Raw genomic sequence first — 24,697 nt, forward strand, 5'->3', positions numbered from 1 at the left:
GGCTTCCGGTCAACTGGGAAAAGTGCGAACTCTCCCCCCGTGCAGAGGATCTCTTTTCTTGGCATGGTTATGGACTCGGTCACAGCACGCCTCACAGAGGAACATGCTCAGTTGGCGTTAAACTGCTTGAATTCACTCAATAGCAGGACAGTGGACCCACTGAAAGTTTTTCAGAGGCTCCTGGGGCATATGGCATCCACAGCCACAGTGACGCTGCTTGGGTTGCTTCATATGAGACCGCTTCTGCACTGGCTTCACGGGCGAGTCCCGAGATGGGTGTGAAAATCACCCCGGCCTGTCACCAAACCTTCAGCCCGTGGTCGGACCTTGCGTTTCGGTTCAATCCAAGTGTCCAGGCATGCTGTTGTTTTCACGGGTGCTACCACCACTGGCTGGGGTGCCATGTACAGCTTTGGTTATTTGGACGGGACCCCAACTGGATTGGCACATCAAGTGCCTTGAGTTGATAGCAGTACGTCTTGCGCTGGACTGCTTCAAACAGCCGCTACTAGACAAGCACGTACTGGTCCGTACGGACAGCGACTCTAATAGTGCCCTATTTAAGGGGATAGGGGTCGATTTCAGACAACAAAACAGCAAACAAACCGCAGCCGCCTTTTACAGTTTTACAGTCACTAGATGAAAAACTCTGTCAAACTGGTATGTGAATATCGAATACAGTAGATTTTTTTTGCCATTAACTAAGAAAATGGGTTAAATCCAATTTAAGCTCCGTTTGTAAAGGACCGCACTGTTTAAAAAATGTAATAACACAACTAACCCTGTAAAGTTCTATCCATGTAAACTCGTTTTAAAGTTATAAAATGTTGTCATTTTATATCAATACACATTAAATAAACATAACAATAAATTATACACAATATACATATATTAAATAGTTTTCAATCACTTGCCCTAATAATAAATATAATATGACTGCATTCAGAATTATGACTGCAATGACTTATAAAAACTGATAATGAAAATAGTTGATGGAAAATGAGTTTTATTATTGATTAGTCAGGTCTGTATGCTGTGAAGGAAGAGCATTTGTCGGTAATGCCACTTTACAGTAACAAAATAAATACTGTAAAGAAAACTGTTGAACAAAGAAAATTGTTTGATTTTGGATATACTGTAATGTTAAGCATTGTAAGTAAAGCAAGTGACTTTAAAAGCAACTCTTGAGTGATTTGAAACCATCTTTCATGTAACATGTACTGACAAAGCGGACGAATGTCATAAAAAGATAAAAACCACATCAAAGAAACTTTAATTATCTGATAACTATAAGAATAACTGACATGCATGTAAACTTATGAAAAATTAGACTTTTTACATAATTTAATTTTTTTGCTTCTTTTCAAATGGCTTTATAAATTTGTATTGTTTTACCTTTGTACAAGAACCAGGAAATCACAGGAGATTTCACTGTGAAACATGTTTAGTGTGTTGTTTCTATCAAGCTGCAAATGTGTAAACTGTAACTTGATATTCTAAAAGTTTCTTACACCATTTACACACTCAGCAGGGATGAATGAGGAACTGGTCCATATTTATGATTATAGGCGGAGATATGACATCACTGCAGGTGTGTAAAGACTCAAGTAAAAGTGAAACTAAACAGATGAACTGGAAGCTTCCTCAAACAACATCTCTTTTCAGAAACTCTGAAATTAACAACCAGATCTGATATTCTGATATTCACTCACAGGTAAGAGATGGAAATATAAGAGCTAGTTCAGTAGTTTAGTTGCATTTGGAAGCGGCATCAGATTGTTGGTAAAAGTACTGTTATTTTTTGGCTGTAAATCAAAAGTCACACTTTAGAGACTTTAGAACCAGGAAGTTCTTAGACTGGTGACAGAATGAACGAAAGAAAAATCGGAATTATGTTTTTCCTAGTAAAAGTCACAAGTCCATTAAACAAAAATGAAACCTGGTGTTTACAGATGTTTGTTTAGTGGGTTATTTGTTTGAAAAATTACACTTTCACCCATTTCTGTGTTTTCCTTTATATATATATATATATATATATATATACACACATACATACATACATACATGTATATATATATATATATATATATATATATATATATATATATATATATATATACATATATATATATATACATATATATATATATATATATATATATATACATATATATATATATATATATATATATATATATATATATATATATATATATATATATATACATATATGTATATATAAAAAACCTTTTCAGGATTGTATAAAATGGTGTTGTAAAAACTGGTTACATTTGCTGTACTGTGGCTCCCAGAGACACATGCCCGTAGACAGGGGGGGTTTGGGAAGTTTGAACGACCCCCTTCCATATTGTACCTTTAACGAAGCAGTTTTCATCATACTATGCATAAGATTAATAATGAATGTGTAAATATTGTGAATGAATACCAAGCGCTCGTAGCCTTGAGTAAATTAACTCGTCTAAGAAAATGATTAATAAAAAATAGATTAAATATCAGTTGACCCTATGTTTACTTTCTTCACTGACAGACGAAAATCAAAAAGACTATCAGTCAAAGTTCAGCTTTAGGAGGGAAATAAACAGGGCAAGATCAGGAGACTGAGAGAAAAAGAAAGATTGATCGAGATGAGGAGAGAGAAGGTACTGATAAATAATATAGGCTACTGCCCACTGACATGGTATTCAAGCTATTTTGTAAATAACTTTTTTGGCCTTAAATGTCTTGAAATGCACATATGCACAAACTTTCTAGGGGGTGCATTTCTCCCAACCCCCCCTACATAGCTTGTGTTTGTGTGTGTGTGTGTGTGTGTGTGTGTGTGTGTGTTTGCGCGTATAGCAGTATAGGCCAAATAAAGCACCTTTACCCTTTAAAACAAGCTTAGTTGGCGCGGATGACGCCGTCGGTGGCCGTTGGCCCTGGGCTGCGCGGGCGGTCATGGAGTCTTCTGAGGGGGTGTTGGCCACTGGCCCGGTGAAGCAGTCGATTTTGTTCCCTACCGGAATTCCTGTTCCCCACCGGAATTCCTGTTCCCCCTCAACGAGGCGTGTCTAATGACAACATGCGTAGCAGATGCATCAAAGCTCAGCTGGATGTACTGTAAGCGAAAAAGTATTGGTGCAGCATTTAAATGTCTTGCTACACTGCAGCATAATAAGATGAATAAGATGAAAATGTGAATTGAATTAATCTTGCACTTGTTCTTAGTTTTTGTATTATGTCTGAATGTCTGAGTTGAATTTGCCCATACAAATTGCCTTTATATCTTTCCGTGTTGACGTCAAAACTCAATGCCTCATATTATTGTCTTATTATTACTCATAAAGATTGCAAAACGTCAGAGATGACAGATTTATGATATACAACTTTGTAAACAGTATACAAAATGAATTAATAATATGTTCAATGTCACCACAATACACATGAGAAAAAGAGTTCCTCATATTATTGTCACAAGGGAAACACATTTTCAGGTGACACAATTTATGTTCCCTGTATGAAAAAAATTATAATATGAATAAAACCATATATTGCTATTATTACCTTCTTTAAAAAATTTCACATGCAAGATACATGGGTGCAACATAACATTTTAATCATAATTAATTCTGTAATTTTAATTTCCATAATTATATAAATCATACTTATGCATAATTATGTAAATCATAATTAATTAACATAAAAATGCAGAGGGCACTAATTAAATCAATCAATTATTCAAGTTAATAAATGGTGTTATAAATTGGGGAGATGACCACACAACATTGTCTCCTGAATTTCTATTCTTGCGGGCACATTCCAACAATGGATCCAAAATGTATGAAGAAATCATTAGCTATAAAACTCAAGGCTTATACCCATTTGGCATAAAAAATACCATAAATATGTCATTCGCAGACATTCCTCCAATTTCAAAATTTATGCTAAGTAATCTATTCTAAATTATAATTATTCTAGACAGTGGAGATAACTCAAGATAATTCCTCAGACAGGAGTGAGGTATAGTGATATACCAAGACTTGATACAAACAAAAAGCCCATACTTGTCCATGGACTCGCCTTCTTATAATTTACTTGCCAGCAACTAGAACATCAACAATAACCTATACTGCAATTTCAGTTTAAATTGACCTATTTCTTTCATTGGGCCTTCAGAACCTTATAAACATTGCATTGAAATCGTTAATACGTTTTAAATTTGAAAATAAATAAGCTGGATTGAATTGACAGATGGGGAAAAACTTTCTTCAAAAGAAAAAAAAAAAAAGTTTCGGAAAAATTACAATACTTTTTTTAACCTTTTGGCTTCCCGTACATCCAGTTGTGCTTCTTGCTCGTATTCATTTCTGATGGTATTGCGTAAAGGGAACACGAAGCGTCTACAGCTGAGGGCTGTGTTTAGCTCGACAAACTCCAGCGGCAGTGTGAAGGAGGTCATCTCGTTGCGAGAGCGGAATATTACTTCTTCATTGGTGAGTCCCGAAACATACCGGATCGCTATGTGTAGGTCTAACATTGACTATGCCTTCAATTAGATCTAGGAATCCCGTGTTGAAAAAACATCGCATCACAAAGTTTTTCCAAACGCTTAATCAGGCTGGAACTGTGTGGGACGTCTCGATGCAAAGTTAAAGGGTTGTTTGGTGGACATTTAAATATTCGGAGTATGGAAACCAAACGCGAACAACTGGAAAACTTGCTTGTAAATTCTAATATTGATTTTGTTGGACTGATAGAGACTTTGTTAACTCGTTCCTCCCCGGAGGCCCTTATTGTAATGCCAGGATATGATGTTTTTAGGAAAGACAGAGACCATGGGAAGGGAGGGGGAGTTTTATTATATGTGAAAAGTACTATTAATTGCAAACAAATTGAATGGCTCTAGGGAAACTGATATTGAATGTGTTGGTGTCAACATCTCACTTTCAGCTAAAATGGCATTTAGTTTAATCTGTCTATATCGAAAACCCTCAGCAAAATCTGAGTTCTGTGATCAGTTAAAAAACCTCCTTCACAGTTTGTATTTTAACAAAGAGGTTATATTGATGGGGGACTTAAATGTCAATTGGAGTGATAAGGGTGGAAGAAAAAACTATTAGAAAAAACTAATAGAAAAGACTATTTTAATCTTACACAGTTAATTGAACAACCCACAAGAATAACTAATCGGTCTGAAACTAAAATAGATTTATTGTTCACAAATAGACCAGAAATAATTACTAAGACCTTTAATCTAATGACAGGGCTGTCAGATCACAATATTATTATTTTTGCCATGAATCGTTTTCATTCCTCAGCCACAACAATATGTAAATATGAATTACGCTATGAAAATTCTGCAGACTCATGGCATTTTCTTGCCATTGGCTAGTTTTGTATTCTCGAAGGTGATAGGCTTTCTAAGCGAAACCCCATTCGTCGTCACGTCGTAACTGGTAGTGACCTTGAAAGGGAACTCCCATTATCATTAGTTATCATTACCATTAACTCCCATTATCAAGCTTGGAAGAGATAGGACATTTTTTAATATAACTCTGATTGCATTCGTCTGAAAGAAGAATGCCATATACACCTAGGATGTTTTCAGGGTGAGTAAATCATGGGCTAATTTTCATTTTAGAACACTAACTAAATTACATACAACTTGTATTATGAAAGTTGCTCTCTTCAGCAATTTAGATGATATATTGTCATCATTACTTATCTTTTCAGTCATGGCATCCTCCAGTGGTCTAGCACTAAATGAGGAACTCCAGTGCTCCATCTGTCTGGAATTGTCCACTGATCCAGTCACCACTCCATGTGGACACAACTTCTGCAGAACCTGCCTGATCAAGTGCTGGACGGACACACAGACCTGCTTCTGTCCACTCTGTAAAGAAACATTCAGCAGAAGACCTGATCTCAAGATTAATACAACACTCAGAGAGGTTGTGCATCACTTTAAGGAGAAGCTCAATCTAGGAGAATCTGAAGTGTTCTGTGACTTCTGTGGTGAAAGAAAGCAGAAAGCAGTGAAGACCTGCCTGATGTGTCAAAACTCTTATTGTGAGACTCATCTGGAGCCTCATCTCAGTGTCCCACGTCTAAAGAAACACACACTGATCAACGCTGTGGAAAATCTGGAGGATTATATATGCCAGAAACACGAGAGACCTCTGGAGCTGTTCTGCAGAGATGACCAGACGTGTGTTTGTCTGTTCTGTACTGAAGGAGAACACAGGACTCACAACACTGTTCCTATTGAGGAGGAGAGTCGAGAAAAGAAGGTAAAGAGATACAGACAAAACACTTAAACCTTTATAAGCTTTATAACCTTATAAGGACGACAACATTGGCTATTCCTGGTTATTTTTGAACAGTAAGAATGTAACTTTTTTTTTTTAATGAAGTGTTGAAATCAACACTTGAAATCAAAATCAATTATCAAAATAAATTAAGAAATGTCAACTTTTTTTAAGTTATATGAGATTTAACTCAATTTTTTAAAGTACGTTTAATATAATTTAACTTGAAGTTACCTGTACAGCGATTTGAATATAGACATCACAGTGCATTATGGGTATTCCCTAGCCATTGAGCGTACACCGGTTGTACACTCGTTATTGTGGTGCATTGTGGGATTGAATGAGTGCACTCAATAATGAGACCATATAATGAGATATAACCAAAACAATGAGATATGATGCATGGTGTGTCACAAACTACTCCGAGACTTGGATTGAAGATCCAAATGCAGCAGTATTGAGACAATCCAGAATCGTAATCCATATAACAGGAATAGGGTCAAAACCATAGAGCAAACAATCCATACATACAATAGAGTTAAAAAACACAGGCAAACAAGGATATTGACGACAATGGGAAGAAGAACTAGACCAAGACAAGGTAAACCAGGTTACAGGTGCTTAGAATAGCAGTGTAACACAAAACAAGACTACACAAACTGAGAATGAAAACACAGGCCTATTTAAGGCAGACTTTGACAAGGGTAATCACACACAGCTGAACAAAATCACACAATCATGAGAACAGACAATGGATACTGGGAAATTAAGTTCATAATGGAAAATTATAATAATATATATTTTATATATTTCTGGATACTCAAAGCGCTTTAAATATGGAAGGGGGGAATCTCCTTAGCCACCACAAATGTGTAGCATCCACCTGGATAATGCGACGGCAGCCATATTGCGCCAGAACACCCACCACACACCACAGCTTATTGGTGGAGAGGAGACAGTGATGAAGCCAATCAGTATATATGGAGATGATTAGGAGGCCATGATGGACAGTGGCCAATGGGCAAATTTGGCCAGGATGCCAGGGTTACACCCCTACTTTTTTCCAAAGGACATCCTGGAATTTTTAATGACCACAGAGAGTCCAGGACCATTTTAACGTCTCATACAAAGGACGGAGTCAGAAGGAGTCAATAGGAGTGACCTCTGGTGGAGATTAAGGTAACTCCAGCTGGTGGAGGTGACATAGCCTCCCCCTTATGGTGTGTGCAAACCAAAAGCAAAGCAAACATTCGCATCGCGTTACTTGCTCTAGATTACTCGTGGGATGTTTCTTGTTTTTCTCATCACTCGCGTAAATAAAAACATTGCGCGATGAGGAGTGTATTCACGCACATCAAGAACAACATTATTGCTTTTTTTCCATTTTTTCTGTCATCAACCATGGAGATAACTACTATTGCTGCTCTGTACCTGATGTGGAAGTCCCAAATACACCGGAAAGCCAAACACCAACGTGTCTGAGTTCACAGCACACAACTCTGTGAATTTCACTGTCTTCTCCAGGAACTGTGCGTGGATGACAGCCACTTCTAGCGCTACTTGAGGATGACAGGTGCCCAGTGCACAAATGTGTCAATAAGCTCTTCACTGATTGGCTTGTGCGAAAACGCATCTTGAGAATTTTCCGATCGAGTTGAAATTTTTCAACTTGTGCGGAAGACATGATTGAGGTGAGTATCACAATTCGCGTCATTCGCATCACCCGGCTCGAATTCACATCTATTTGCGTCTTGGCAATGACTTTGTAAACTACTCGTGCAAATAATTAAATTAACTTTTGGTGTGCACATATCATTAAGGAGCGGATTCCAGATGCTCCTCTAACAGATACATAAATCCGGGAGGGAGGTGGCGAACCTGGGGGGATGAGGCGTTGCTGGTTTGAAGACCATCTTAGTGGAGCTAGACTACTACGACGGAGCAGATGAGCACCACAGCAGAGCAGACAGGTCTGAAAATCCCCACAGCACAGCAGACGACCACCACATCTTTTGCAATGGACACAAAGACGATGTCAGGACCACTGAGATGCCAACTGCTCGCCCTGACATCAACGGTAGGTCAGCCATCCTAGAAGCCAGACTTAAACGCTTAAGGACCACCTTTGTAGTGTCAGGTGCAGCGTCCATGATTACTGAAGACTCTGGATTTGGGACCACCAGACTCTGAAGTGCTGTGAGCACTGGACTTGGGATCATCAGACTTAATGACGTAATTAAGAGATGGCAACCCATGACGTTCCACCCGGAGCTGTTTACGTCCTCAGACTTGGATTAATGCATTTCTATTTCAACACTATCAACGCCAAAATTAATCTGCAGCAGTCAGGTGATACAAGTAGGAGCTCTGTTAGTTGCATAGACTATAAAAAAATATGGATGTAGTGTCCGTGACGTCACCCGTAGGTTTCTGAAGAGCATTTTTAAGCCCAAAGTGGCCAGAGCCATCTGGGTAGCGCGTCACTCCCGGGTAACCGAAAATGGGCAAAAAGGCGGGATTAGTTGAGGTAACGTAGCGCTAACAGACAAATGGCTAGTAGTGATAGCTGCATCACACCCTTAATTATGTAGAACTTTAACCTGTTAAGCCTCACCAGTGCGTCGGCGCACTGAAGCGTTTTTTTTTTTTTATATATAGCTCAAAGTTACTATCAGATTTAATGTTATACTTCGACAAACTATACATCATTAAAAAGATATAAGACTCAAGTTTCAGTATTTGACCACTATTGTATTCTGAGAAACTTATAGCGACAGTTATTTCTTAATTTGTGTCAGGAGTTATGAAATGAAAAAATGAGTCGATACCTTTAATATGAATTATGCGCGTCAGCCTGTTCCATTCATAAAAAACTCCCGTGCTGTCGTCATGACAGCGATACACAAAACAACGTCCCTCAGGGCTTTAGCTCAAAAATGTGCAGATTTGGAGAAATATTGATATATTCTCATAGATTCACATCATATTTATATAGACAGGAATAATATTTATTGAATTTATACCCAAATGCGTCGATGTAATCATTATGAGCGATTGGATACTCTGATACTGTGTTTTCAATCCATACCAACAGCCTGAGGGCGCTATATGCACAATAATTGTCCATATATAGAACATGAAGAAGAGCCATGATCATGTGACATTCCAGGACGTCACTGATACACACAAAGCTACAGAGTTCGCGCTGTAAAATGCAGATACAGATGTTTTGAAGATAATAAACATGATTGCAATGATATTTGAGTTACCTGTGTTTTTCAAGACATGCCAGGTATTTTCATAATAATAGATTATATTTATAATGTAATGCTAATCTATATAGACTATCATTGTGCAGAACAGTATACAATAGTATATTTTCTGTCTGATTTTTTTATCTGAAGCCAAATTAGATCACAGAAGATTATTTAAAATACTCCACTTGCGTTATAAAAGTAAGTTTGGAGCACAAACATGGTTTTAATCTCATAAATGGTCGTGTATTGATGGTGTGCTAAGCTAACATGCTAGCTAGCCCTAGGTGCACCTGCAACCTAGAAGTTATACTTTTATGTTTTTTTGAATGCTTACTGAAAGTTTCTTTATTCAAGAATGTTCTTTATTCTTTATTTAAAATGTGAGGTGAACTTTGAGAAAATAAATTAGGGACTGAAACCCTGTGAATAGCCAGTCGTTAGTAACTATAATGCAGACAAAAGAAATGCATATTTCGAGCCATAACCAGTCTGGAGAGGTGTGAATGTGTGCAGGGGGAGACTGAGACTGAATGGGGCTCGTTTGCACCACAAAACAATAGAGACAATATACTGGATAGATGGTTAGAAGATGACAATAAACATCAGAAGCATCTTAGAGTCAAATCAAAATAAAGTCACATGACATGGTCTTGAAAAACATTTAACTAAATACAGAGTTTTGGACTTATCTTCAGATTTTAAACATAAAATGTTTAGACATGTGGCTTTAGCTGTAGTGCATTTCTAGATTGCTCCAGTGCCAACTTCAATTTTATTTTCATGAGGATGTTTCATAAAAATTAATTTCTAATAACTTTACAAAACTTTGAAGCTATTTATAACAATTTTTGTCATTATGATAATAATTAATTCTACATTTACAATAAACTGCCAGGTGTCAGCTTTCAAATGAGACCATACTTGTGCTTTTAGTACAAAGGGTTCATGAACTGTATCTGTTTCAGTTTGGGTATGTCATTTCTGGGGATTTTTCAAAAGTGGGGTTGCAGCTTAACAGGTTAAGGCTTAATATAATTTAAATGGATGAGTTATAAAAAAAATCACTCCCCTCACAGTTATTAGCAGATAACAAATATTTGCAGATAGCAAAATTAGCTATATAGACCAAAACCATTTTTTGTTCCAGGCTGTAAACACATTTTTTTTTCTGCTGTAAAGTTGGGCACTTTAACATGGGGGTCTATGGGATTGACTCTCTTTTGCAGCCTGTTTCTAGCAGCCAGTCGATGAATTGCAGTTTAAGTCACTTCCGTGTTGGTTTCGAGAGAGAGATAGGCAGGTTGCCGCTTGGTTAGTTGTTTACGTCAGTGTTTCCCAACCTTTTTTCAGTCACAGCACCCGTTGAAAATTTGCGAAAAGTTTTGTCATCATACTACTTTGATACGCTACCTTGAAATGTATTGATTTTAAATCCACAGGGTAGAACCGCCTACTGTCATATAGATATTTTTAATATTGTCTTTTTTTTGTCCATCCATTAAAAGTCTAGGAATCAGTCATTTCTTCTAAAGAGATCACTTTTTATGATGACATTTAAGTAATGCTTTTATTCGTATTTAAGCTTTGCTCAAATACCATTGTAAATCTCACCTAAATCTTTGCTCACTCAATATATTTGAGTCTTATATTGGGATAATTTTGTTGTAATTGCACAAGATAGCTTGTTTTTAATTTAAGTTTTTGATGTATTTTATAATGTAATAATTTCACAGATAATCTCCAAATTAATGTAGAAACAACATAAAGGCAGTATATTTGAAATAATTGTTTAATGGCATCTTTTTATGAATGAAGGCCAGTATCACTGATACCAATACTGCTACTGATGTCTTCTATTTTATTTTTCCAATTTTAAATCCCCATTAAACATTACAGTATAATTGAAAGTTAGTCATTTTAACATTAGGCTCCAAAAATATACCATACCATACCATCTTCTTCCGCTTATCCGGGGCCGGGTCATGTGGGCAGCAGACGCCCAGACTTCCACACTTCCTCCAGCTCTTCCGCAGGGATACTGAGGCGTTCCCAGGCCAGATGAGATGAGGTCTCCTCCCGGTGGGATGCGCCCGGAACACCTCCCGGGAAAGCATCCAGGAGGCATCCGGAACAGATGCCCGAGCCACCTCAGCTCTACTCTGAGCTCCTCCCGAGTGCCCAATCTCTAAGGGAGCACCCTGGAGAGGGTATAGAGCTGGTCCAGTGTTCCACGACCGGGATGAAAACCGCACTGTTCCTCCAGAATCCGAGGTTCTACTATCGGCTGAATTCTCCACTCCAGTACCCTGGCATAGACTTTCCCGGGGAGGCTGAGAAGTGTGATCCCCCTGTAGTTGGAACACGCCCCCCGGTTCCCCTTCTTAAAAAGAGGGACCAGCACCCCGGTCTGCCAGTCCAGAGGTACTGTCCCCGACCGCCATGCGATGTTGCAGAGGCGTGTCTGCCAAGACAACATCCAGAGACTTTAGGTACTCAGGGCGGATCTCATCCACCCCCGGTGCCTTGCCACCGAGGAGCTTCTTGACTACCTTGGTGACTTTAGCTTGGATCATGGACGAGTCCACCTCCAAGCCCTTGGCCTCTGCTTTCTCAATGGAAGGCGTGTCAGTGGGATTGAGGAGATCCTTGAAGTATTCCTTTCACCGTTTGATGATATCCCCAGTTGAGGTCAACATCTGCCCACCTCCACTGTAAATAGTGTTGGTAGGGCACTGCTTCCTCCTCCTGAGGCGCCGGACGGTTTGCCAGTATCTCTTCGAGGCCAACCGATAGTCCTTCTCAATGGCCTCACCGAACTCCTCCCAAGCCCTATTTTTTGCCTCCACAACCACCCGGGCTGTAGTCCGCTTGGCCTGCCAGTACCCATAAGCTGCCTCAGGAGTCCCACAAGCCAGCCAGGCCCGATAGGACTCCTTCTTAAGCTTGATGGCGTCCCTTACTTCCCGTCCACCACCGGGTTCGGAGCACTAGCACCGGCACCGGCACCGGAGACCTGACAGCCACAGCTCCGAGCGGCCGCATTGATAATGGAGGTGGAGAACATGGTCCACTCGGACTCAATATCTCCAGACTCCCTCTGGGTCCGGTCGAAGCTCCGCCGGAGGTGGGAGTTGAAGATCTCTCTGACAGGGGACTCGGCCAAACATTCCTAACAGACCCTCACAGTACGTTTGGGTCTGCCGAGTCTATCCAGCTTCCTCCCCCGCCATCAGATCCAACTCACCACCAGATGGTGATCAGTTGACAGCTCCGCCCCTCCCGGATGAAACGACCTAGTCGATCATCAACCTCCGGCCTAGGGTGTCCTGGTGCCACGTGCACTGATGGACACCCTTGCACCATGCTTGAACATGGTGTTCGTTATGGACAAGCTGTGACTAGCACAGAAGTCCAATAACAGAACACCACTCGGGTTCAGATCAGAGGGGCCGTTCCTCCCAATCACGCCCCTCCAGGTGTCACCGTCGCTACCCACATGGGCGTTTAAGTCCCCCAGTAGAACGATGGAGTCCCCAGTCTGAGCAATAAGCAAACCCACACCAGCCCGCCACATCTCACCATGGGCAACTTCAGAGTGGTAGAGAGTCCAGCCCCTCTCAAGGAGTGTGGTTCCAGAGCCCAAGCCGTGCGTGGAGGTGATCCCGACTATCTCTAGTCAGTACCTCTCAACCTCCTGCACAAGCTCAGGCTCCTTCCCCACCAGCGAGGTGACGTTCCACGTCCCTGAAGCCAGTTTCCGTGTCCAGAGATCGGGTCGTATGGGCCCCGGCCTTCGACTGCCGCCCGATCCACTATGCACCGACCCTTTACGGTCCCTCCTGCAGGTGGTGACCCCATGGGAGGGGGGCCCCCAGTCACTTGTTTGGGCTGAGCCTCAACCCCAGGCCTAGCTCCAGGGTGGAGCCCCGGCTACGCCATGCCGGGCGATGTCTCGGTCCTTGGTTTTTTCTTCTTCATAATGGGCTTATGAACCACTCTTAGTCTGACCTGTCACATAGGACCTGTTTGCCTTGGGAGACCCTACCAGGGGCATATAGCCCTGGACAGCATAGCTCCTAGGATCGTTCGGGTACTCAAACCCCTCCACCACAATAAGGTGGCAGTTCAATGAGGGGCATCCTAAAATATCACAACTTTTAATTTAAGTGAACTTAAAACAATCTTCACATAAGCCTATAATAAATGTCACAGTTACCTGTGCCCTTCCTATACCTGTCTAACAGGTAGGAAATACACAATTTAATAGTTATCAAACACTTTACAGTCTTCACTGCATAAATTATAAATTAAATATAGATTAATCCTTATTAAAGCTACAAGCGTTCTTTAGTCAAGAGCAGTGAGTAATTTTCTCTGTTACCTATGTTCTTTGATTCTGCTCTCAGTGCTGCACATGTGGATCTCACGTCCCATTTTCTCACAATTCTTTATGTTCATTTAAGACTTTAACTAATTTAAGACTGCTCTTATGAGGATACTCAACAAAACTGACATTTTGGCATAACTATGTGTTATTATTCGTTCAAGCCCGAAAGAGAGGTCGATCATGGCTTGTCCTGTGTGTCAGCAGTAGCCTACATTCATAGACAGCGTGTTCTTTTTTGTCTTGACGCGCTTAAATGGTTTAAAAGCATTTGCATGAATTTTAAAGCAGTGTGCGTTCGTGAAGAAAAACCACACACACACATAAACACATGTTATTTATGTGCCCAACATATAAAAAAAAATATTTAATGTATCTCTCCAAGCCCTTACTCTCTTACCAGAGTCACCAGTCTTCAAGGACTATCCGGACAATCCAGAGGTTCCACCTCTACAATATAATGTAACGCTAGCCAAAAGATAACAGAAAAAACGGATGCTGCGTTAATTGCGTTAAACATTTAAAATGTTAAAAATGTTGAAAACCATTAGGCCTAATAGCATGCGTTACCGTTGAACGCACGGACATAACCGATGTGTTTATGTGAATACGCGGCAAGACGGATATATATAATATATATTTATATATATATGGTTTTTTTTTTTTGCAATTTTAAAATGTTTGAAGGAGTTTTTACACGGCACCCCTGCTCTCGCGGTTGGGAAACGCTAGTTTATGTTCATTATTGTAATGTTATGTGCTCTGATACATGAGGTAAATTAACGCCGTCTCTTGTGACGCTGTGGAGACTCTCTGAAGGCAGGGTGGGATCTTATGCTTTTCAAAACTTAGCTTGCTTGCTAGCCTCTCTGAAATTGACTACCCTACCTTTAAACTGTCAATTGTTTTTTATTATTATAAATCTGCTAAAAGCTGATTTTGTCATCTTTTTAAGAATGTTATCCTCAAAGACATTTCCAGCCACTTTTAATAAGATTTTTTTTCAAAGGATAAAGTTATTTGTTTTTCACTGTATGTAGAATCATCTGGCTAAGAGACAAACTGACGTTCATCAGATGATCCAGGACAGAATAAATAAGATTCAAGAGATCCAGCACTCAGTAGAGCTGAGAAAGGTGAGTGGAAGTTAAAACATTGCAAAATTGATAATGCATTATATTTCATTCTGCTTAATAAAGGTTATCAATTAAAAAGATAAAACTTAATAGACGGACATATTTGATCTCATTCATCAGAGTAACACAGAGAAAGAGAAATCCACCAGTGTTGAGCTCTTCACTGATCTGATTCGCTCCATTGAGAGATGTCAGTCTGATCAGCTGAAGATGATGGAGGAACAGCAGAAAGCAGCAGAGAAACAGGCTGAAGATCTCATTAAAGAGCTGCATCAGGAAATCACTGAGCTGAAGAGGAGAAACACTGAGCTGGAGCAGCTCTCACACATTGAAGATCATCTCCATCTCATACAGGTCTGTTAACATCTGTCATCAGTCAATATGTACAATATTACAGGACAAACTGTCACAGTGTCTGGTTTGTGTTCCCTGGTTAGCACTAGATGTCCTCCTTCCCCACGGTGTCTGTCACATTCTGAACTACATTCCCCACGATCCTTGTTTCCTCATTGCACTCAGCTGTCCCTTGTCACTAATCATTGCACTCAGCCTATTCCCCATTAGCATTGTCATTTCCCTGTGTATATAAGCCTGTCTGTTTTAGTGTTTGTCACGGAGTCGTCACAACACTTCTGTTCTGCGTTTCTGCTCTGTTCTTGTTTGTTTCTGTTGTATTTGGACTGCTATGATGGATTTTGACCCTTGCATGGATGACTAGGAGTTGGATTGCCCTGATATTAAAAAAACAGTTCATGGATCTCTCTGTTTCCCAAGTGTGTTCCTTGACAGAACAACTCCGTCAAAGCAGAGATCCAGCGGTATAGATTTCCGTGGCGCTTCTCCAACCACGAGGACAGAGAGGAGGCAGCGGAAATGGAATTCGCCAGTAGAAGAGGTCCCTGCTCGAATGAACATCTTTCAATGCCTGGCATTATGGACCCGTCAGACCGAGGAGGCTATGGCGGTCAACAGATCAGAGTTCCATTCGCCGCAGGTCCCGTTCAGCTCAGAGCCTGTACATCGCCACCCGAAACAGAGGAGGAGAAGGAAGACCTCCTCCGTGATTGTTCCGGTGGTCTCAGTTCCGGTGGTCCCAGTTCCGGTGGTTCCGAAACGGAGGAGGGGAAGGAAACATCCCTCCGTGACTGTCCCGGTGAACCTTATTCCGGTGGACCTTGTTCCGGTGGTCCCAGTTCCGGTGGTTCCAAGTCCGGTGGTCCCAGTTCCGGTGGTCCCGAGTCCGGTGGTCCCGAGTCCGGTGGCTCATAACACAGAGACCATCCTGGAGGTGACTGCCGTCCCTGACGCACCGCCCAGGCGTCTTGCTCTGCCTGCACCGCCCAGGCGTCTTGCTCTGCCAGCACCCCCCAGGCGTCTTGCTCTGCCCGCGCCGCCCAGGCGTCCTGCTCTGCCGGCACCGCCCGAGCTGCTCGCACTGCCTGCGCCACCCCAGCGATCCATCACGTCTGCTGATCCAGAGACTGTTCACGTCACGTCTGCCGAGCCTGTGTCTTCGGACAAGATGGCCGCCACAGAGACTGTTCACATTAGAGTTCTCAACGGGCCTGAAAATTACAACCCGACCCGACCCGGCCCGTGGCTTTTAAAGCCCGGACCCGATGTAACCCGACACATGAACATGAATTATCTGCCCGAACCCGGCCCGCGGCCCGACGATAATTTTTTTTTCTCTCTCATACACGTATTATCATGACCAGCAGACGGGAATTCAAATCAACCTTTAATGTTCACGCCTTTTAACAATACAAACAATACACACAACTTTCCAGACCTCTGATTTTCCCACTCCTGTAGTAGCGACGGTGAATTCACCTGCGGCAAGTTTACTTTTCACCAACTCCATCTTCTTCTCTCCAGGCTAAAAGCGTGCACGCAGCGCCGTCAGGTCTGCCCCCGCCCGCCCCTCGTCATGATGCATGTTGCACGCAGCAGCAGCCAGACTTTCTTTACGGTGAACAGCAGCGATGATTAATAAATGTTTTTTTTGTTTGTTTTGTTTTTTACTGAGCGGAAAAGATTAAGCCCGAGGTCCGACCCGACCCGAGTCATTTGCTTATATTTTCGACCTGAACCCGCGGGTCCCGTCGGGTTTGTCGGGCCGACCCGACCCGTTGAGAACTCTAGTTTACATCACTTCTGCTGATCCAGAGACTGTTCACGTCACGTCTGCCGGGCCATTGTCTTCGGACAAGATGGCTGCCACAGAGACTATTCACGTCACGTCTGCCGAGCCTGTGTCTTCGGACAAAATGGCTGCCGCCGAACCTGTGTCTTCGGACAAGATGGCCACCGCCAAGCCGGCGTCTGTTCCTGAGCCGGTGGCGTCTGTTCCTGAGCCGGTGGCGTCTGTTCCTGAGCCAGTGGCGTCTGTTCCTGAGCCGGTGGCATCTGTTCCTGTTCCTGAGCCGGTGGCGTCTGTTTCTGTTCCTGAGCCGGTGCCGTCTGTTCCTGTTCCTGAGCCGGTGGCGTCTGTTCCTGTTCCTGAGCCGGTGGCGTCTGTTCCTGAGCCGTGTCGGTTCCTGTGCCATGGCCGTCTGAGGGGTCGTCTCCGCCCTGGCCGCCCGAGGGAAAGTCTCCGCCCTGGCCGCCCGATGGACTGTCGTTTCAGCCCTGGCCGCTTGCACGACCCACTCCGCCCTGGCCGCCCGATGGGTCATCTGCTTCACCCTGGTCGCCCGATGGACTGTCGTCTCCGCCCTGGTCGCCAAATGAACTGTCACCTCTTGTCCCCGTTTTCCCTCCATGGACCTGGCCCCCATCCCTCCCCCTGATCCTCCACCAGTCCACCTCCCGCCTGGACTCTTGTTTTGTCTGTCACGTCTTGGAGCGTCTGGTAGCCGCTCTGTAGAGGGGAGGTTATGTCACAGTGTCTGGTTTGTGTTCCCTGGTTACCACTAGATGTCCTCCTTCCCCACGGTGTCTGTCACATTCTGAACTACATTCCCCACGATCCTTGTTTCCTCATTGCACTCAGCTGTCCCTTGTCACTAATCATTGCACTCAGCCTATTCCCCATTAGCATTGTCATTTCCCTGTGTATATAAGCCAAACTCTCTGTTCACAAACATGATGAGCTGCTTGAACATTTTATCTCAAACGGTAATAATGTCAAATTTGAAAAATTATTTAACTGTGTTTGAAAAGTAATGTATAAACATATTAACTATAAATATAAAACTAACATTTAACATTCTTCTATATCCTGCTATAGATGAGCTCATCCCTGAACAGTCGTCCACACACCAAGAACTGGACTGAGATCAGGATTGACTCTGATGTGAATGTGAACTCTCTGTATAGAGCCCTGACTCATCTGAAGAAAACTCATGAGACACTGAATGAACAGCTCAGTCAAACTGGTATGTGAATATCAAATACAGTTGTTTTTTTTGTCATTAACTAAGAACATTTTTCAAGTAATATTATGGGTTAAAACCAATTTAAGTTCAGTTTGTAAAGGACCATTTCAAAAATGTAATAAAACAACTAACCTTGTAAAGTCTTAGACCTCTATTGTAAGTATATTTACTGTTAACAGATTCTGTCACATATGTTTTACAAACAAATGGACGAGCAATATTTTCATACCACTGATGCTTCCATTACAGAAAAACTCACTGAAATTAGTTCTATGAATAATTTATGATTATATTGTCATCTGTGTCCACAGGGTTGAAGTTTGTGCAGAAGTTTGCAGGTACAGTGTGACTAACTCCATTTTCTTCAATACACTTCAATACTTTTTTATATAATCTGTATTATTTACTCTCCGTCTGAAAAAGTTTGATCTGAAGTTGATTGATAATGTCTGATCTCTTTCAGTGGATGTGACTCTGGATCCTGATTCAGCGAATCCATATCTCATCCTGTCTGATGATGGAAAACAAGTCAGGCATGGAGATGTTAAGCAGAAGGTCCCAGAAAACCCAAAGAGATTTAATCAGGGTCTTCGTGTTCTGGCAAAGCAGGGATTCAGTTCAGGGAGATTTTACTATGAGGTGCAGGTGAAGGGAAAGACTGAGTGGACTTTAGGAGTGATCAGAGAATCCGTTGACAGGAAGGGGGAGATCAGACTGAGACCTGAGGATGGAGTCTGGACTCTGATTCTGATGAATGAGAATCAACATATAGCTTGTGATGATCCAGCGGTTATATTTCCTCAGATAGAGAAACCTGAGAAGGTTGGTGTGTTTGTGGATTATGAGGAGGGTCTGGTCTCTTTTTATGACGTGGAGTCCAGATCTCATATCTACTCTTTCACTGGTCAGACTTTCACTGACAAACTCTATCCATATTTCAGCCCATGCAATAATGATGAAGGGAAAAACTCAAACCCACTGATCATCACTCCTGTCTGTTAAAATGAACAATATTTTAAGAATATGTAAATAAAAATGTGATAGACAAAATGTGTACAAGTGCAAAAAAAACTATTTGCAGGCCCTCAAAAAAAAAAAAAAAAAAAAAAAAAAAAAAACACAACTATAATTAAATATTTGTGAGTTATGTTGTGTGAAAAAAATATGTTCACACTTTAGATTAAGGTTCAATTCTTACTATTAAGAACTTTTGCCACAATAAATTTCTAATTACTGTTTATTAATAGTTAGTAAGTTGTTAAAGGGTTAGTTCACCCAAAAATGAAAATTCTGTCAGTAATCACTCTCCCTCATGTAGTTTCAACCCCGTAAGACTTTCATTCATCTTCGGAACACAAATTAAGATATTTTTGATTAAATCTGAGAGCTGTCTCACTCCTCCATAGGCTTCTATGGGATCGAAACTTGCCGGCCCAGAAAGTTAGTAAAGACATCGTTAAAATAGTCCAAGTGACTACAGTGGCTCAACCTTAAGTTTATCAAGCGACGAGAATACATTTTGTGCGCAAACCCCCCCCCAAAAATAATGACTTTATTCAACTATTCATTTTCTTCTGTGTGTTTCTCTGAGTGAGTTCAACCCAGAAGCGCAGGGCCGGCCCGCGGCATAGGCGGTATAGGCAAATGCTAAGGGCGCCACTCATCCATAGGGGCGCCAGAATGAGTGAACGAGTGATTTTTTTTTTTTTTTTTACATTTTTTTTTTTATAATAGGCTACTATTTTAAAACCATTAATTCGAAATACTACCAAATAAAGCAAAAAAAAAAAAAGTCCGGCTCTTCAATCTTCCCCCGCCCATCGAGTGCTTGAAGTGCGTCAGAAACAGAGCGCGCGTGCGATCAGTTGTTGGTAATTTGTTGTGTAGCGTGCCCGACGCCGCATCCAATGTAGACAGCACTGCTTTTGTTAACACACAGCTCGTAGAAACGGGCCTGGCAGCTCGCGCCAGTTCTAGACACGGTGAAAGTTTCCTGATTGTGACGGAAGGCCGAATTTACATGACACATTATAAATGAGCATAGTCTGCGATAGATACAGTGCCAAAAAGAAGAGAAGAGGATAAAGACAGAGGTAAAGTGATGTAGTGAATGAACAATTTATTGCATAGGAGAAAGATACTATAATTTCATGGCAGTTATTTTTACCTTAAACTTAATGTTAGCAGTTGTTCTGAGTTCTGAGTCCCCAGACTGTGATTTTGTAACAATCATGTCAGTTTTAAGACGCTTTTTTATTATCACTTTTTTATTAATGTTTTACTCTACAGTTGTGCAGTTTTGGGGGGATACAGTACAGGCCAAAAGTTTGGAAACATTACTATTTTTAATGTTTTTGAAAGAAGTTTCTTCTGCTCATCAAGCCTGCATTTATTTGATCAAAAATACAGAAAAAAATGTAATATTGTGATATATTATTACAATTTAAAATAATTTGTTTTCAATTTATTATACTTTAAATTATCATTTATTTCTGTGATGCAAAGCTGAATTTTCAGCATCATTACTCTATCACATGATCCTTTAGAAATCATTCTAATATGATGATTTATTATGAGTGTTGGAAACAGTTCTGCTGTAATGTGTGTGTGTGTGTGTATATATATATATATGCTAAATCATGAACACAATGACAGGGTGAAATGGGCTGTGATGCACGGGGCGCCAGGTAAAATCTTGCCTAGGGCAGCAAATTGGTCAGGGCCGGCCCTGCAGAAGCGCTGCGCTGTTACACTACGTGAAGTTTTATTGCATGGATTAAGGCATTCATATGTGCTTTATAAGTGCTAATAAACAGCCAATATCCTGGTAATAAGAAACTAGATAATAGTGAGAATTGGACCCTAAACTAAAGTTTTACCAAATAACCACGGTTACATTTGAATGGGCAATTTATTACGAGTCTATATTTTTTAATTAACAGAAAGATTTGTTTGCTTTTAGCTTTCATTTATACTTTGCTTTTTAAATCTACTATGACATTTTACATAATATGATTTAATAATATACGGTAAAATTCTACATAATATACTGAATTTTCAAACTTTCCAGAGTTTCTACATGTTATTTTGTAAGGAGATTTCTAAAGCCCTTTTTGTGAAATATTGTTATTTTTGGTTTATATTGTAATAACTGCAGCATCTGAATAACTGATATTTCTTGTAAACTAAACGGCTTGGAAATTATTGCGCAAATATTCTGTCATTTCAAAAGGTGCAGTCCACATATTGTTGTGCTGAATTTCGACCCCTGCCAAATCATTACCCCCCTAGTATTGGTAGGTTTAGGATCAGTTGTGGGGTTAGGATTAGGCAATCAGGTACTGACTTCAACAAGGGGGGGGAATAATTTGGCAGGGGGTCGAAATTTGGCACAACACCTGTTCAACCAACTGTTGAAGTTTGCAGAGGATTACCGAGGAGTCTGATGAGTGAGTTGACTAGCCTATACTATGCAAGCCTGAGGAACGTACTGGAAATATGCTTATTATGGCTATTGTTATTAAATAACATTTTATTAAAACCTGCAAACACCTTTCTGTCGAGATGTAAATACATTTACTGTAGCCAGTTTATTGTGCATTCAGGTTATATTTTAAGTTGTTAAGCAAAATCAATGATAATATTGTGGTCAATAAAACAAAATGCAGTTGATTATAGTTAACATGACAATGTGTACAAAACTAAAGTAGCTTAAATTCACGTTTATTTTTACGTTTCTGTCAGTCTGAGGTGTCGTTGCTATAACTCGTTTCTTTGGGTTGCGTTGCGTGTCTTGCTTCGGTCTTGGCTGACGGGGCCAGTCTCTGTTTTCGAGGGTCTAAAACTCCGGAGTAGTTTGTGGTTTTGCGTTTTAAAATGAAAATGCACTAGTGTAAACGTAGGTATCCCATAGTCTGCTCGGGAACCGATGCTCTCGAGCCAAATGTGGTTCTTTCAGTGAGTATATGGCTCGACGGCAGGAAAAATATAAACCAAACAATTTTTAAACTTTTTTCCCCCCAATAATAAAAGGTAGTGAGTCAATTCAATTAAAAATCCACATATCACATATTTTAAAATATTACATAATTAATTGAAGCCTGTTTGTCATGTATAATACACCGGCCAATCGTCATCTGGCACAAGTTCAAATTTCATTGGACAATGTGAAGTGGAGCGGTAATTTTCCGGTCATTTATAAATAAATCGTTTGAAAATGTACATTTGTGAAGTGATCTGAATCTGCGTCGTTGAACTAATGGATGTTAATTGACTACAAAGTACTGCACAAAACCAGCACCAAAAGTAGCATTAATGGTAAGTATAGTATTCAAGTCACTTGTATTTAGTCTATATTGATACACTGTTTACCATTTGATGAAACTATCATAGTTTGTTAAATGAAGCCAAGGCCTACAGGCCTATTATGTGAAGTGTAGGCTGACAACAACACGCGAAATGGTGACTTTATTATTTTAACATTTTTGATAATTTTGCAGCAATAGTATAATAGTATAGTACTACTGGACAAAAATTTGCACACACATTACTTTTTTCTTTTTTTTTTTTAAAGAAGTCCCTTATGTGCATCAATCCTGCATTTATTTGATCAAAAATTATTACAATTTAAAATAATGGTTTTCTATTTTAATATACTTAAAAAATATATTATTTCTGTGATGCAAAGCATGTATATATATCCAGCTTTTTTCCCACTTTTTTCCCATTGGTTTTTGAGCCGGTTCTTTTGGACAGTTCGTTTCAATGAACCTGTTCTAAAACCGATTCTTCTGTTCCTTACGCGGAAAATTAGACTTGGCAACACTACAACTTAAAAAATGCTGTGAGCAACAAATTTGGCACTAAACAATGCCTTTAGTGGCACATCCACAAGAATAAATAGCATGTCTCACCTCAGACATACTCAAAAGCTTGCACAATAGGCCGACATGATGCAGCTTCCCCCCTCTCAAACTCAGACAATGAATTAAATAGACACCAAATAAATACACATATATACAAGATACACACCATATTTGGAGGAGAAATGGCAGTGCACATTACCCTAAAAACACCATACAACTTGGTGTTGGCTCTTAGACAACTCTTCTGATTATTCTTTTCACTCCTCTGTCAGAAATCTTGCGAGGAGCACTGGTCGAGGCAAATTTATGGTGAAATTATTGTCTTTCCACTTCCGTATTATGGCCCCAAAAGTGCTCACTGGACCATTCAGAAGCTTAGAATGGCGCCTATAACCAATGCCATCATTATGTTTTGCAACAATTAGGTTGCGAAGGTCTTGAGACAGCTCTTTGCTTTTACCCATCATGAGATGTCTTGTGTGACACCTTGGCAATGAGACCTTTTTGTAGGCCATCATTTGGGACTGAACCAGCTGTTATTAATTTCCACTGACAGGGGGCTGGATTGCTTTTTAATTACTGTAAGTTTTCAGCAGTTGTCTTGGCTTTCCATGCCTTTTTGTACGGAGCCCCCCTAGTCCCACTTTGTCAAAAAAATTAATTATAACTATCTTGTGGCCTCAAGATAGTATCCCGTGGCCTCAAGATAGTATCCCGTGGCCTCAAGATAGTAACTCGTGGCCTCAAGATAGTATCCCATGGCCTCAAGATAGTAACTCGTGGCCTCAAGATAGTATCTCGTGGCCTCAAGATAGTAACTCGTGGCCTCAAGATAGTAACTCGTGGCCTCAAGATAGTATCTCGTGGCCTCAAGATAGTAACTCGTGGCCTCAAGATACTATCTCGTGGCCTCAAGATACTATCTTGAGGCCACGAGATACTAACTCGTGGCCTCAAGATACTATCTCGTGGCCTCAAGATAGTATCTCGTGGCCTCAAGATAGTATCTCGTGGCCTCAAGATACTATCTCGTGGCCTCAAGATAGTATCTCGTGGCCTCAAGATAGTAACTCGTGGCCTCAAGATACTATCTCGTGGCCTCAAGATAGTAACTCGTGGCCTCAAGATAGTATCTCGTGTCCTCAAGATAGTAACTCGTGGCCTCAAGGTAGTAACTCGTGGCCTCAAGATAGTAACTCGTGGCCTCAAGGTAGTATCTCGTGGCCTCAAGGTAGTAACTCGTGGCCTCAAGGTAGTATCTCGTGGCCTCAAGGTAGTAACTCGTGGCCTCAAGATAGTAACTCGTGGCCTCAAGATAGTATCTCGTGTCCTCAAGATAGTAACTTGTGGCCTCAAGGTAGTAACTC

General features: G+C 40.8%; 1 protein-coding gene across 3 annotated transcripts; it reads left to right on the top strand.

Moving 5' to 3' along the window:
* The first annotated feature begins 1,605 nt into the window (after window positions 1–1,605).
* Window positions 1,606–23,070, top strand: LOC307146164 (E3 ubiquitin-protein ligase TRIM39-like). 3 transcript variants are annotated; one of them, XM_079850035.1, is made up of 7 exons: window positions 1,606–1,714; window positions 5,693–6,290; window positions 14,990–15,085; window positions 15,206–15,439; window positions 18,318–18,465; window positions 18,777–18,803; window positions 18,929–23,070. In XM_079850035.1, the coding sequence occupies exons 2-7, from the start codon at window positions 5,736–5,738 to the stop codon at window positions 19,465–19,467; spliced, it is 1,599 nt and encodes a 532-aa protein (XP_079706161.1). In that variant the 5' UTR covers window positions 1,606–1,714; window positions 5,693–5,735; the 3' UTR covers window positions 19,468–23,070. The 3 variants fall into 3 exon arrangements, with proteins under 3 accessions (XP_079706161.1, XP_079706163.1, XP_079706162.1); XM_079850037.1 differs by having other exon boundaries at window positions 1,624–1,714; window positions 5,734–6,290; XM_079850036.1 differs by lacking the exon at window positions 1,606–1,714 and adding an exon at window positions 4,371–4,493 and having other exon boundaries at window positions 5,734–6,290.
* Window positions 23,071–24,697: the final 1,627 nt, after the last annotated feature.

This window comes from Squalius cephalus (assembly GCF_949319135.1).
Source record: "Squalius cephalus genome assembly, chromosome: 18".
NCBI lineage: Eukaryota > Metazoa > Chordata > Actinopteri > Cypriniformes > Leuciscidae > Squalius > Squalius cephalus.